This window comes from Octopus bimaculoides, chromosome 5 (genome assembly GCF_046866305.1).
Source record: "Octopus bimaculoides isolate indiv1 chromosome 5, ASM4686630v1, whole genome shotgun sequence".
Taxonomy (NCBI): Eukaryota; Metazoa; Mollusca; class Cephalopoda; order Octopoda; family Octopodidae; genus Octopus; species Octopus bimaculoides.
The window spans coordinates 734,503-750,686 of record NC_142932.1 but is presented as its reverse complement, the minus strand read 5'-3'; the positions used below and the strand labels follow the sequence as shown (position 1 = coordinate 750,686).

Here is a 16,184-nt window from a genome sequence, read left to right as displayed (position 1 = left end):
TAAACACATTTAAGTGTTGTTATTCTTATGTGACACCTTGTATGTATAACAACACCAAGTCATTTGGATACTGTGACATGAGTTGAGATATTATTTAATATATTGAGGTAGTGCCACCGTAGACCTATAGTGGGAGTTGAGCTCAGCTAACACTTGAAGTAATTATCAAGATACTGAAGCAAAATGGTCCTACTGCCAAGAAGGCAGGAGTGTTTTGTGAATGGATTGGTGAAAGCTACTTCCATATTGACACAAAGTGTTGATATGATCACTCATCCTGCTAGAAATAGCAACCATGCCAAAAGCCTTGAAAAGAAAAAAGGACAGTCTTAAGATAAAACCATGATGAAAATGTTTTTAATGATAAGTCTGTTTGGGCATGGCTTACCTGGGGCTAAGTAATCACAACATTACACTGGTAAACATATATCCGTGCACACATTTGTTTATTGCACATTCATACATATGTAAGCAACACATTCAAAGATGTGATTTAAAAGAAATGATGTTTTCTTTCCTGCTGTGTCAGTCTAAAAGCCAAGCAGTTACAATCCACAGCTTTGATATTAACAATGATGGCGTTCCTGAGTTGATTACTGGATGGAATAATGGTAAGGTAAGGTTACTTTTTTTTTTATTAAAAAAAATCACAACAGTATATGAAATCTTCATTGTCATATTTCTAACAAAAGTAGAGTGCTTATATGCAGTCCTGACAGAAGTAAATAGACACCCCATAAAACATCGTTTTATGTTTATTCTAACTTGTAAAGGTTTATACTTTTTATTAATTGATAGATTCAGATTCTGTATGTGACTATTTAATTATGCCATGTACAAAAGAAGCTTTGAAACTGTCTGAATTTCAAAAAGGTTGTATTGTGGATTCATCCTGAAGAAAACTTTGGGATCCCACTTTCTACAATTAACAGAGTGATCGTGCAATTCACCAGAGAGGGGAAGGAGTCCACATCAAATCACCCAGATCAACTAGGGCCTTCTGATAGGACCCTTCTCTTTACTAAGAGAAGAATGGAGGATAATCCTCGTTACAAAGCCTCTGAGAAAGCAAAACAAGTTGATATCAGTCCCAGAACAGCTGTCATGTATCTCCACAAACCTGACTACTATGGCAGAGAAGCAAGAAGGAAGCCACTTCTTCAACCAGCCAACATCTAGCGGAGAAAAGATTGGGCCAGTAAGATGGTGGAGAGGTTGCTATCATTTTGAGACACTGTCATATTCTCTGATGAGTCCAGATTTGCTGTATTTCCTGACAGTGGTTGAGTGTGGGTCTGGAGACTCTGTGATCAAGAATTTGATGTGAAAAGATTGCAGCCAACAATGAAACACAGCAGCTATTCTGTGATGGTCTGGGAAGCAATTTGGAGCAATGGTTGATCAGAGCTGGTGGCGTGTGAGGGAAACATAAACTCAGATAAATATGTGTCCACATTGCAGAAAGGACTCCTTCCAATCGTTCTCCATCAGTGAAATGATTAAAGAAGACTCTTTGTTATGGAAGATGGGGCTCCTTGTCACACGGCTAAAATGACCCAAGATCTGTTGGATGAGAATGGCATTAAAAAGCTTCCATGGTCAAGCCAGTCATGTACCCTACTGAACACCTGAGACATAATGGACAGGACACTTCATAAAAAGAACAAGAAAGCATCTTCAAAGCCAAATCTTTTGAGATTACTGCATGAAACTTGTTAAGAAATTTTGCGAGAGAATATTTGTTATCTGACCAGTAACATGCCTAATCGGGTCCTTGCATTGAAAAATGCAAAGGGCATGTCAACTAAATATTAAATATTCACATTATAGCAATTGATAAATAATTTGAATGTATAATTTCAGATTTAAATAAATGTTAATAATCATAAGGGTGTCTATTTAATTTTGTCATGTTTGTGTATGTCTTAATTTTTTAAAGCAATCAGGAATTTGGAAGGATTAAGTCAAATAACTAACGTTATTTTATCTATTGTTGTATTGAGCTGGTATTTAAAGTTCAACTGAATACAAGACACATTTTTATCTCCTGAAATCTTCCATATTCATTAACCCTTTAGCATTTAAACTGGTCATATCCAACCCAAAATATTCTACCTGTTCTATGTTCAAAGTGGCCATGTCCAGCTTCTCATACCTACCCAACTATGTCATTATAAAAATAAACAATCACATCATTGAAATCTCAAAGCTATGAAATGATAAATCCAAAACAATGTAAATAAATACATCTGACAGTGTAATCGGAATGCTAGAAGGCGAATGTAATAACAAGATTTCAAATGAAATGGTTTTAAAATGCATGCCATTATGTAGTGGTTGGTATGCAACTTGTCCAATCCAGTTAGTCAGAAATATATGATTTGATTTCCAAACATAAAAAAAATACATAAATAAATCATGTAATTTCATAATCTTTCAGGTTGATGTTCGTAATGACCGTACAGGGGAAGTTCTTTTCAAAGATAACTTTCCAAGTTCAGTGGCAGGTATTGTACAGGTAAATACAGGTGTTCAATGTTCTTTAACTTACAAAACAGTACTGTTTAAATTCTGCCTTTGTTTGCCATTGGTCAATCAAGCAGTCAAAACCCATTGCCTAAGGCTGCAGGTGCACAGCAAAAGGCACAGCTTCCCCCCTCCGTCCTTCCCAGTCATCAACCAACATTAAATTTTCTACCATCTTCTTCCTTGTCTATTTCATTTACTGGAGGTTTCTTCAAATATGACTATTTGCTAGAGGTAGGGTGTCATGATGTTACATGACCAAATTCCTTTATCCCCCCCCCCCTTTTGCCGGTTGATACAATTGTTTGTTCCAAATAATTTCTTTTGACTAAAGTAGAAACTGTATTATCATTGTTAGATTTTACACTTGTTTCTCCAGGAGTTCAGATTACACAAACAAACCCTGCATTTAGAAAGATTCCTGTATTCAACTTATTTTGGATTTACTTCATGGATATACCAAAGAAGAACCTAGGAATCACAGGGAAACGGATCCCTGAATGGGTTGTACAGGTTTCCAAACCAGCAGCTTTCAAAACAGCTCTACTTCAAATGCATGTGATGTTGGGCATCTAATGCTAATGTATTTTAGTGTTTCCATTTGCATTGTTTTGATTGAGATTGGGGAGCGGGTAGGTTACATTTTGATGCCCTTTCTATCATCATCTCCTCTTTCAATGCAAACTAGGGGTATTTAATGTGATGCCAGCATTACAGACGTTTTCTTCAAAATGAAAGGCCTTTTATAGATATAGTTACAGTCGAGTAATCTTGCTGGGTCATTAAAACACTGATGAAGGCCCAGTCTTCATGCAGTTACTTGACCGATATATGAGAAGAAGACCCCCTTTGGTCATGAATGACCATGGGATTGCACCTGGAAAGTTCCCCTCCAAGGCACAAGTCTGAGCAAGGTTGTTTATGGAAGACCAGCAGTCGCCCATGCATTCCAGCTTCCCCGCTCTACGCCAGCGATTTTATCCAAGGAAAAGGCAAAGGCTGATACAGCTTGGCACCAGTGATGTCTTAACTCATTTCTACAGATGAGTGAACTGGAGCAACGTGAAATAAAGTGTCTGGCTCAGGAACACAACACACAGCCTAGTCTGGGAATTGACCTCACTACCTCATGACTGGCCTCACAAATGAGATGACACAGAAACAAATGGCATGAAAATATGTTATAATTCCAACCCATCCAATCTATGCAGAGACAAAAGTGTATGGTTTTTATAGCAACTACATCCCAGTGTTTATGCTTTTATGCTCTTCATTTGTTGCTTCCTTCGTTAATTCCATCACCTTCTTATTCCGTAGGGAGCATATACACAACTTGGTAAGGAACAAATGATATGCTGTTCTGTAGATGGTGAAGGTAACGCATTTCAAATTTCCATTACTTCTGTTACTGTTTTTGAAAATTTATATATTCACTTATTAAATACTGTTTTACATCCATTTCCCATTGACAGTAAATCTGGACATCAGAGCATTGTTTGTGCAACTAATATTTTTCGCGTGAATAGATTTACTATCACTTAGTTTGTAATATACTCAAGGGTATTCACTAGAAATTGTAGGTTATTGATGTTCTGCATTAATATGAATTGGACTGAGAATCTAAACAAAAGTGTATCTAAGAGGGAGGACTTCTTTCTGGGTTCTGCACTGGAAAAGAAAATGAACTTGTTTCTTCTTCAATGAAGAGTCTCATCTTAAAATATCAGCTTTAATTTCATCTCATTGCTTACTAACATACTTCTATTTGTTTTTATTGCCAATGAAATATTCAGCCAACTTTGTACCTGGTCAGAAAATAAGTACTGAAGTAAGAGTGGTACCAGCTTGTCAGCCTAGCAAACTGTGGGAAGCTGAGTTAGGTACCTTGCCTAAGGAAACAACAGTTCTGACTCGTGCACTTAAAAGTATGATGATTTATTCTGTGACTATTTAGTTGCGATTGTGACATATCAATGACGATGTTTGTACAAATAAATACTATTTCTTACATTAAGAACAGGATACTGAAGGTGGTAAAGACAGCAGTGCACTGGATTAAATTCCTTACAGTACAGGCTAGACTTCTTAAACCTGGTAATCTTGGAACCGGCTATTTCTGGACTGTAGAAAATGCCATAAAACAAAAATTTACCCCCTTAAGGACAATCCCCGTGTAAACACAGCCCTGCTGTCTCATTTTATGTATGTGTAGTGATCTCTCATCAAAGCTAGTAAAAGCTTAATACAGGAAATAGTGCAGCTGATATTGCTTCCAAACAAGGTTTTTATTGTTTTGTATAATATAATGTAAAACTATAAATTCTAAAAGTGCTAGATCATAGGAGCACCAGGATTTAAGAGGCTTTTCTATATTCTGAGTTCAGATCATGCAGTACTCCTAATAAACTTGGGTTGATTCCATCAGTTATGTGTAGAGTTTTACTTTGATTTGCTCACACTAAATTAATGTTGTAATTTTAAAGAACAAAGAACTGTAACGTTAGTATAAACATTAAATAGCTTGACTAGATTCTTTACACTAGTGGTTCCCTCAAATTGAACCCAAGTAACAAGGGATTGCATAAGGGTGATGATACAAATGAAGGTATTTTTAGGGAGGGGAGCATTATGTTTATTATTTCTCATTTGAAATATCCAATGCTATTATTATTTATTAAAGTAAAAGTGGTGAAGTAACCATATAGGGTTACATACTTTGTGGTATTTAATTTCGAAAGGCTTGGTTGGAGGTCCAACCTTCTGAGTTCTTTTACAGGGCTCAGAAAAACTGAAGGACCACTGCAGTAAGTGTGTGAATCTGAGGGGAGGGGAATATGTTGACTAAAATCATAATTAACTGATCCTCCTGTATTTTCTATTACCCCCTCCCCCTCGTACTTCTGTAGGTTTCACAATGCTCATGTGTCAAAATTGACTTCTGACTACTCAGAAACCAATGCAATAAAAAAAATAATAAAAGAAATGAAATTAGCTGAGAAAAATGCAAGCTTAGATTTCGGGATCCTTGGCCTCACAGATGTGGTGACTGAAGATCAATGCAGTATACTTGAGATTTGGGGTGAGAGGGTGTAGTAGATTAAACTGACCTCAGTATGTGACACACCTTATTTTAAAATAAACCTTGAAAGGATTAAAGGCAAAATTGAACTTTGTAGGATTTGAACTCAGACCATAAAGAAACAAAAAAGATACTACAAACTATTTTGTCCAGTACTCTACCACTTCTGCCAATAATTTCTATGAAAGTATTTCTATACTTAATGAGGAGATAACACATTGTCTCTGATTCAGTCAATTTAGAGGTTAACAATAATATTTTACATTTCAGTTCGTGGCTATAACCCTTTGACCTCTGACACTCTTAGTCTCGGCGTTAGTGTCACTCTGGAACAAGAAACTATCCGAGAACTCACACAAAAGAAACAGGTATGTTGATATTGAGAACCCTGAGTAAAGTATCCATAGCTATGCACATTGCAAGTTACCTCTATCTCTTCAAATACATATTTTATTTAGCTTCATTAAGCATTCTCAAGTAAAATTTCTTAGGACCCAGATCAAACTATATCCTTGTGACTTCTTTTTTAGAAAACATGTAGCTATAGTTATATATATATGTGTGTATGTGTTTTAGGATTCTGACTATTTCTAATTTATTCATTCTTTTGATTTATATATTTATCATCATCATCATCATCATCGTTTAACGTCCGCTTTCCATGCTAGCATGGGTTGGACGATTTGACTGAGGACTGGTGAAACCGGATGGCAACACCAGGCTCCAGCCTGATTTGGCAGAGTTTCTACAGCTGGATGCCCTTCCTAACGCCAACCACTCAGAGAGTGTAGTGGGTGCTTTTACGTGTCACCTGCACGAAAACGGCCACGCTCGAAATGGTGTCTTTTATGTGCCACCCACACAAGCCAGTCCAGGGGCACTGGCAACGATCTCGCTCGAAAATCCTACAGGAGCCAGTCAGGCGGTACTGGCAACAGCCACGCTCAAAATGGTGCATCTCATGTGCCACCCGCACAAGAACCTGTCCAGGGGCACTGGCAACGATCTTACTTGGCTTGCCGGGTCTTCTCACGCACAGCACATTTCCAAAGGTCTCGGTCCGTAGTCATCGCCTCGGTGAGGCCCAATGTACGAAGGTCTTGCCTCACCACCTCAGCCCAGGTCTTCCTGGGCCTACCTCTTCCACGGGTTCCCTCAACTGTTAGGGTGTGGCACTTTTTCACGCAGTTATCCTCCTCCATTCTCACCACATGTCCATACCAGCGCAATCGTCTCTCTTGCACGCCACAACTGATGCTTCTAATGTTCAGCTTTTCTCTCAAGATACTTACACTCTGACGGGTATTCACATTGACATTACACATCCAACGGAGCATACTGGCTTCATTCCTTGCGAGCTTACGTATGTCCTCAGCAGTTACAGCCCATGTTTCACTGCCATGTAGCATGGTTGTTCGTACGCATGCGTCATACAGTCTGCCTTTTACTCTGAGTGAGAGTCCCTTTGTCGCCAGCAGGGGTAAGAGCTCTCTAAACTTTGCCCAGGCTATTCTTATTCTAGCAGCTACACTTTCAGCGCACCCACCCCCACTACTAACTTGGTCGCCCAGATAGCGGAAGCTATCGACTACCTCTAGTTTTTCACCCTGGAATGAGATAGAAGTTGTTTCCTGTTTGTTTGCAGTCTTTATTGCACCTGAACATCTGCCACAAACAAAAACTAACTTGCTAGTTAACCTGCCTTTGATGTTGCTGCACCTCTTATGTGTCCATAGCTTGCATCGGGTACATCTTATAGAGTTACTACCTACTCCTTTTCTACATACTGAGCAGGGCCATCTACCTGAAGGGGTTTGTGTTTTATCTACCTTCCTACTTATTAGGATTTTGGTTTTAGCTAGGTTGACTCTAAGGCCCTTCAATTCTAGACCTTGCTTCCACACCTGAAACTTCTCCTCTAGTTCTGATAGTGACTCCGCAATTAGGGCAAGGTCATCAGCATAGAGGAGCTCCCAGGGGCAACCTGTCTTGAACTCCTCTGTGATTGCCTGGAGGACTATGGTAAATAATAGGGGGCTGAGGACGGAACCTTGGTGGACCCCTACCTCTACCCAGAATTCATTGCTGTACTCATTTCCAACCCTCACCTTACTGGCAGCATCTCTGTACATGGCTCGCACAGCTCTCACTAACCATTCTTCTATCCCAAGTTTCCTCATTGACCACCAGATAAGGGATCGGGGGACCCTGTCAAAGGCTTTCTCCATGTCAACGAAAGCCAGGTACAGAGGTTTATCCTTAGCTAGGTGTATATATATGCTGCAACCTTTTTAACAACTACTTTCAGGTTAAATGACAAAAACATTATTATTGATTGTATCAGAATTGCATGTGTGTGTGTGTGAAATTTTGTGAGACAGTCAATTGCATTGACCCCAATGTTCAACTGGTATTTTATTTTATCCACCTTGAAAGGATAAAAGACAAAGTCATCTGAGCAGAATCTAAACTCAGGTTGTAAAGCCAGAATAGATGCTGCTAAGCGTTTTGTCTATCTTATTAATGATTCTGTCAGCTCACTGCCTTTTTAAAAATATAAATAATAATTACTCTCGTTATTCTTGTTGTGTCTATCATGTCCCAGTTCTACATTATCCACTGCACCAACTCTGTCTTTCTTAGAACTGGAACTCACTGCTGGCTTATGCCTTTCCTGTAGATGTTGATTTGCAATGGTTCAAGAGGAACATGAGCAGCATCAATCTCACCACTGTCAGAAGGTTTGAGTAAGACATAGACTCTGCTCCTTCCTGAGTCATTGGAATCAATATCATCATCATCATCATCGTTTAACGTCCGCTTTCCATGCTAGCATGGGTTGTTCTGTGATATTAACTATCTATTTAGATTAGAAGAGGTAGCTAATGGTAGCATGCTGGCTAAATTTCAATACATTTCAGTCTGTTGAACACAATATGTCAAATGAATTAAGAAGTTTGCTTCACAATCACAAAGTCCCAAGTAAGATTCTATTGTGTGGCATCTTTTACCACTGTTTTGAGTGCCTTGTGAGTAAAATTAGATGGATGGGAAATGTGTGGAAGCCTGGTGGATGGATTTTAGTTGTGATTCAGAAATACAGCTTTGTCACAATTTGCCCTTTCTACCAAATACTTTTGTTAAGAGGCACACGTTAGCACTATGACATTGATTCAATGAGCAGTTCAGCTGATTGAATCAATTGAATCTTTTAATAGTGAGGCATTAGTCTTCCTTGTAGTCCACACACTTCTTCCATTGGTGTTGAGGTGTTTGGATGCCATTGGTAAAGAAGCTTTCATCCTGTTGGTCAAAAAGTCATCAGCAGCAGATATGACATCATCATCGTCACTGCAATACTGGTTCCTGGCCAAGTGTCTTTTCATGTTGGGGAACAGATAAGAGTCAGATGGGGCCAAATCAGGAGAATAAGGAATGTGGTCAGCCGGTTCATTGAAAGCAAGGACTTGTGTGTTGTGTGTTAGGGCATTGTCCTCATGAAACAAGACCCCTTTCATCAGTTTTCCTGGGCCTTTGGTCTTGATAGCCTTTTGTAACTGCCTCAGCCATCTGGTATTGATGGTGTGGCCCTTTTGAAGATTATCCCTATGTCTCTGTCTCAATGTGATGAAGCCAACATTTATCTTGAGTTGGGAAACATTCAAGGAAACCTGCTGGATCTACCTGAAACAATGTCAGATTTTATCATGTGATCAGCCCGGTGCACTTTTGATCAGGTGTCAGAAGATATGGTATCCATTGAGCAGAAACCTTCGTCATACCAAGTTCATTGTGCAGAATATTCTCAACAGGATATGGTAATAGCATTGGCTATTTGATTTATAGTCAATCACTTGTCGTCCATCTCCATGTAGTGAACATGATCAATGTTTACTTTGGTGAGGGCAGTTTCAGGATGTCCAGAGCTTGAGTTATCTTCAAGACTCCCTCTTCCTCTCCTAAATTCAGCTGCCCACTTTTGTACTGTTGATAAAGCTGAAGTGACATCCCCTAATGTAGCAACACTGTCAGCTTGACTGTCCTTGGAGGTTAAGCCCATTTTCTGCAGGTACTTGATAACAGCATGATGCCATATTTTGTCTGTTTTCAAGAGTAGTCACTGCTAGTTACTTCTGAAGTCTTCTTTGAACAGTTAGATGCCAGTTTACCTGAAAAGAAACAATGCAGTTATTAATAAGAAGAGTTTGAAATTTAATGCATGCAAGATTTTGCAACTCTAGCATCACTCCTTCATTGTCAATCTATGAACTTTTCAGCCCACCCTTGTATTGTATTGAGTTCATCCTTATTCTGCACTTAATATTTCAGAATCTACTGATGGAACTGAAAAACTATGAAGACAATATACCAAACATTATCAAGCTCAGTCCTGATGAACAGAATAAAATTACAGGAAGTATTATACCAGTAAGTTTTTCATGAAGACCACCAGATGGTTTCCTTTTTTTTATTATCATAAACCTTTCTCATTATCAGCCATTGCTAACTAAATTGTTAATTGTCTTTATTATTGTTTCGAAATTTAGGGGGAGTGAGCTACAGCAAATAGAAGAGAGTTTAATGATGAGAATGATGTTATGATAAGAGTGATAAGAGTAGTGGTGATGGCGGTGGTGGAAGTGGTGGTGGCGGTGGTGATGGTGATGGTGGTGATGTTATTTTTAATGTAGAAGATGAGGAAGAGAAGCAGTAGTAGTCTCAGTCTCTTTTGTTTAAACATGCCTGCAGCGAGGATTAGAAACAAACTACAAATACATAGACAGCTTCTCTCTAGCTATATGGATTAAAAGATAAAGAAATGTCTAACAGTTGTGCATTGCTTAGAGAGCCTGGAGACACCCTTTGCCGTTGCAACAGTCTTGATCTCATCCTTTTTCTTTGGGATGCTGTGTCCACTACAGGCACTCCTCTCACGTGTTTTTCAATGATTTCCATCTTTAGTTCTATCGTAATCAGCTTTTCCTTCTTCTCAGCACTGTCCTTTGCACTAACCTTCTTAGGATCCATGGCTAACACTATTAGAAAATAAGAGCATAAAATGCACAAAACTAAACAAAACAGTGGGAAAAACACGATAGGGATGCTGCCACAGCGGGATAAACACATGAACTGAGTGAGCAGAGACTGTACTTGTTCGGAGAGCATGTGCAAGCTCAGCTTTGACTAGCTGTCACAGATTTCTACTCTTGCTTCAAGACAAAAATTTGCACGAGCCACGGCTCGTACAGCAAATTACTCATACAATGGGGCACTCATACTGCAAGGTTCTACTGTATACTATTTCTAAATAATTTTAATGTTTATTCAAAGAAAAGAAATTTAACTAAAATGAAATTTCATTCCAGACAGATACTAAAGTTAACTCAAGGCTTTGTCTGAGACCAGCATCAGAAGCTTCTCCAGTAAGAATCAACTTTTTTTCTTTATTTTGCATTGATTTTTGGTGGTGGGGACTGAAGCTGAAATATTTTCTCTCCTCTGAAAACTTTTTTTAGACATTATTCAGTGACTGTGGACAGCTGCATATTAGACGACCAATCGAGAGCTCAGCTGATTGTATCCCAACATTAGTGTAATATTGTATTTGGGGACAAGACAGAACTCACAAAAAAGGGCCCAGTTTACCAGTTTTTATTCTGTGATTTTAGGGATTATCGTGAACTTTGTGTGATAGCATGGAAACTGGAGTGAAGCTTTTTGTTTTAAATAGATGATGACAGGTATTAATGCATTCAGTATCAAATGTTTAAAATTTAGGATGCTGTTTAGTTACAGAGAATTCTAGATTTTCAAAGTTTCAAATGAATCTATTTGTATTTGATTTACATTCCTGTTCCTGCTAACTTAGGAGAGCCAGAGAAAACAAATCTGTTGGCATAAAATCAAATTGTAGTGGGGGCAGGGATTTCTACTTGCTTGATCTGGAAGAAGGAGGCGAAGTTAGACTGGTGAGATTGATGCCATTAATTCCTCCTGAACCTTTCTAAATCAACATCTGCTGGAAAGACATGAGCAGGAATAGGATGCCAGGGGGCCAATGATCTGGAAAGACATGAGCAGGAATAGGATGCCAGAGGGCCAATGATCTGGAAAGACATGAGCAGGAATAGGATGCCAGAGGGCCAATGATCTGGAAAGACATGAGCAGGAATAGGATGCCAGGGGGCCAATGATCTGGAAAGACATGAGCAGGAATAGGATGCCAGAGGGCCAATGATCTGGAAAGAAGGTTTGAGCTCAGTAATAATGTATTGACTGATTTTTTTAAATGTGAATAGATAAGCATTACATTTGACAGAGTAATCTGAATGCTAAAGGATTAAAGTATTAATAAAAAGAAAGTCAGGGAGCTTTAATTAACATTGAACCAACCCAATAAAATTGTTGAGAGTTTTAATAAATTTCTCGTTAATTAATCTGTTCTGTTTGTTTTTCTTTTTTTTTACAGGCTCAAGTTCTTCTGATGATAAACACCACCAATGGTAAGATATTGTTGTTGTTTTCTTTCCATTTTTACTATTTATTCTTTTACTTGTTTCAGTCATTTGACTGTGGTCATGCTGGAGCACCACCTTGAAGGGTTTTAGTCAAACAAATTGACCCCAGGACTTATTTATTTTTAAGCTTATTACTTATTCTATTGGTCTCTTTTGCTGAAGTGCTAAGTTACAGGGATGTAAACACACAAACACCAGTTGTCAAGCGGTGATGGGGGACAAACACAGACACACACAAAGATAATGGGCTTCTTTCAGTTTCCGTCTAGCAAATCCACTGACAAAGCTTTGATTGGCCCAAGGCTATTGTAGAAGACACTTACCCAGGGTGCCACACAGTGGGACTGAACCCAGAGCCATGTGGATGGGAAGCAAGCTTCTTACCACACAGCCATGCCTGTGCCTATATGTTTATTTGTTTATGCTAGAACCGTAACAGCAAAACTTTCTGTGCAGATAAGATTGTACTAGCAATTTGGGTTCTCCAGCGAAAACCCTCAGCAGGCACTGCATTCTATATATTTAGACAGGATGCTTAACATTATATTTCTCTTAGCTTTTGGAAACAGATCATCAGAGTGGCAGTGAGCTGGCAGTCCTTAGAATATGAAATAAAAGGCCTCACAGTATTTGGTCCTTCTTTCTGCACCTGGAGTTCAAATCCTACTGAGGTCAACTTTGTTTTTCATCCTTTTAGGATTGATAAAAAAAAAAGTACCAATCCAGGATTGGCCGAATTGTAAAAATGTCAAACTTGATACCTTACAGTATTTGTATCCACTATTTGTGCTCTGAGTTCAGATCTCACCATGGCCTACTTGGGTAGTAGACTCAGCACTTCTTAACCATATAGCCATACCTGTGCCTACTAAAATAATAAAAGCATGAAAAGAAAAACACTTCAAAGAACTTAGACTGCACACAACAATTTCCATTAACTTGTCTCCCTCACTATATAATATTACTCTTTACTCTTTCACTCTTTTCAGTCATTTGACTGTGGTCATGCTGGAGCACCGCCTTTAGTCGAGCAAATCGACCCCAGGACTTATTCTTTGTAAGCCTAGTACTTATTCTGTCGGTCTCTTTTGCTGAACCGCTAAGTTACGGGGATGTAAACACACCACCATCAGTTGTCAAGCGATGTTGGGGGGACAAACACAGATACACAAACACACATACACACATATATATATACATATACATATATACGACGGGCTTTTTTCAGTTTACGTCTACCAAATCCACTCACAAGGCTTTGGTCGGCCTGAGGCTATAGTAGAAGACACTTGCCCAAGGTGCCACACAGTGGGACTGAACCCGGAACCATGTGGTTGGTAAGCAAGCTACTTACCACATAGCCACTCCTGCACCTATTGTTAATATTGTTAACATATTATCATAAATATTACATCCTCTGACTTCAAAGAAAAGAAATATTTCATATTTAGAAGAATGTTATTTGTTTACCTTGAGCATTGTAAAAAGAACAGTTCACACCAAAAAAAAAATAATGAATAAGTAAATATTTAATTTGGATGAATTAATTAAAATTTATGGATTTTTTTTCTTTAGATACTATTATCCGAGCTGCCCTTGTATTTGCTGAAGGAATATTCAAAGGTGAAAGTCATGTGATGTAAGTAAAAGCCTAGTGTAAAACAGTTTTATTTAGTAGTAAAATACTATAGAAGTGACAGCAGATGTTGTCACGTAAATAGTAGTTCATGTCAGCTACATATAGTATTTTCCAGCTTGCTTATTGATTTAGTATATAGTGTAAACATGTAGTGTAAACATTCAAACGTCATTACTATCTTTCCAAAATCCCACTGCATTTCACATGGAATACTTGGTTCTCCAAAATTGTCTTGCTGTATAAGTTGACCTACCTTTTTTGGCTGCAAATTCAACTTGTATGTTGAAAGCATTTCTAATATTTATATATCTAGACTAAACATTTGTAATATTTGTATGTCTAAAATACATGAAAACATTTGTTGTTGTTTTTTTTTTTTTTGTGGCACACTTTAGAACAAATAAAAACATTTGGTACATTGTATATTTGTGTATTTTAGCATATAAATACAAATAATTTAAACTACAGGAAAATGAAAGGTATATAAAATCTGTATAAAGTAAAATATACAATTTCTTCACCTTGTGCTGTTGTTTTTTTGGGTTTCTTTGTTTTTGGGGGGTTTTTTGAGAAAATGTACTTGTTACACAGCATAATTTCATCATCATTTAACATCTATTGTCCATGCTGGCATGAGGCTGGATGGCTTGACCAGAGCTGAGAAGCTAGAGAGCTGCACCAGGTCCAGCCTGATTTGGAATGGTTTCTATGGCTGGATGACTTTCCTAATGCCAACTACTTTACAGAGTGTACAGGGCACTGTTATGTAGTACCACATGAATACTTTTATGTGAAACCAGCATGTGTGCTTTTTACGTGGCACCAACACAGGACTCTTGCAGGTCAATCGTCTTCACTAGAGGAAGCAGCGTTTCTTCAAAGTTGTTATTCTTTAACATCAAATGTCTTTTGTAAAACATTGTCAGTTACTGCCCTCTTCTCTCATCATCATCATTTTCATTGTCATTGTTGTCATCGTCATCATCTTCATCACTTTACATATGCTTTCCAAGCTGTATGTCTATGGGAGCTTTATTTCATGTTGCTTCTGTCCACTCAGCTAGTAAAAATGAGTAGTACCTGTAATTCAAAGGTCCTGTTTTGTCACATTCTGTGTCACGCTGAATCTCCCTAAGATCTACATAAAGAGCATGCATGTCTATGAAGTACTCAGCCATTGGCACACTAATTTCATGAGCAGGCTGTTGCGTTGACTGGATGAACTGAAACCCTCATCATCATAACCAACGGAATGCTTGTGAGTTATTTCTAAAAGTAATTGAAATAAAGAGTGTGTGTTTCAACTGAAATGTGATAACAAAAGGGTTAAAAATATTTATTTGCAGCCACCCAGCTACTGATAACCCGTGTTCTGAAGTATGTATGACCATAGTTCAACCAAAGGATACACCAGTTGATCTTCATATGAAAGTTTTTGTTGGTTACAGAAATTGGTAAGTGTATTTTCTGTTTGCAGCAGAGACGCAGGCACATTGAGCCTGACGCTATGGCACAGCCATTTTGGCCTTGCCTATTTAGTGTTGCTGATTTTGTCACCATTTTGTACCTAAGACCATTTGCCATTGCGAAAAAAGGCATTTTTACATTTGTTTTTTCTCTTCTTTTTCTCAAGTGGCAACTAACTTGTAATCACAACTACTCGATTACTCAACCACTAAACTTTATTTAACTTCCTGCTTCACTTTATGTATATGAAGGCTGGTGAAATATTGATAAAGTGTAGAAAAGAAAAAACTTTCCCCACCTCTACCCCCACTACCCTCTTCCCATCTCTCTTTCCCCCTCTCCCCCTCTCTATTTGTTTGTCTGTCTATCTGTCTCTCTATCTATCAATCTGTCTATATCAGTCTGTCTGTCTATCCCTAAAAGGTCAGGCGGAGGTGGCGAACGCGAACATTGCGTCCATCATCTACTACTGCCTGACCGTCGTGCCTTGTCCCGACCCTACCATCACCAAACTGGAACGCATCCTCTCCTGCTTCTTGTGGAAAGGAAACGTCCTGATGGTCAGGTGATCTGTTTGCTGTCAACACCAGCTGAAAGGAGGGCTGAGCATGCCGTGGTTGATGATGCACAGACACGCACTGAGACTGTGACATCTCCGGCTCTACGTAAACGACGGTGAGCAGGTGTGGTCGTCATTTGTGCGACACGCTTTCCAGTAGCTCGTCTCCATGACTGAGCTGCAGTTGTGGATCAAGAAGAGGCCGAGGAAGGGCGAATGGCACCACGAGTGTCGCATTGCTCTCGAGCAACTCTGCCGTCTCAGGTCGACCTTGAACGACTGCATCACAACCAAAGCATTCTATTGGGGATTAGTGGAGTGGAGGTACAACGATCTCAGGGTGAACCTTGGCATTGACAAGGAATACCTGACCAGCCTGTTCAAGACAACTTTTGG

The 16,184-nt window shown here is 38.8% G+C and overlaps 1 protein-coding gene across 3 annotated transcripts in view; it reads left to right on the top strand.

Moving 5' to 3' along the window:
- The window catches only part of LOC106878812 (BBSome complex member BBS2), a 55,449-nt gene that overhangs the window by 27,767 nt on the left and 11,498 nt on the right, over nucleotides 1–16,184 (top strand). For all 3 annotated transcript variants that reach the window (XM_052967998.2, XM_014928154.3, XM_052967999.2), the window contains 9 exons: nucleotides 530–616; nucleotides 2,441–2,518; nucleotides 3,844–3,901; nucleotides 5,876–5,973; nucleotides 9,935–10,033; nucleotides 10,972–11,028; nucleotides 12,075–12,108; nucleotides 13,699–13,762; nucleotides 15,109–15,216. In XM_052967998.2, coding sequence (XP_052823958.1) covers nucleotides 530–616; nucleotides 2,441–2,518; nucleotides 3,844–3,901; nucleotides 5,876–5,973; nucleotides 9,935–10,033; nucleotides 10,972–11,028; nucleotides 12,075–12,108; nucleotides 13,699–13,762; nucleotides 15,109–15,216 — 683 coding nt within the window. The remainder of the gene's footprint in view (nucleotides 1–529; nucleotides 617–2,440; nucleotides 2,519–3,843; nucleotides 3,902–5,875; nucleotides 5,974–9,934; nucleotides 10,034–10,971; nucleotides 11,029–12,074; nucleotides 12,109–13,698; nucleotides 13,763–15,108; nucleotides 15,217–16,184) is intronic.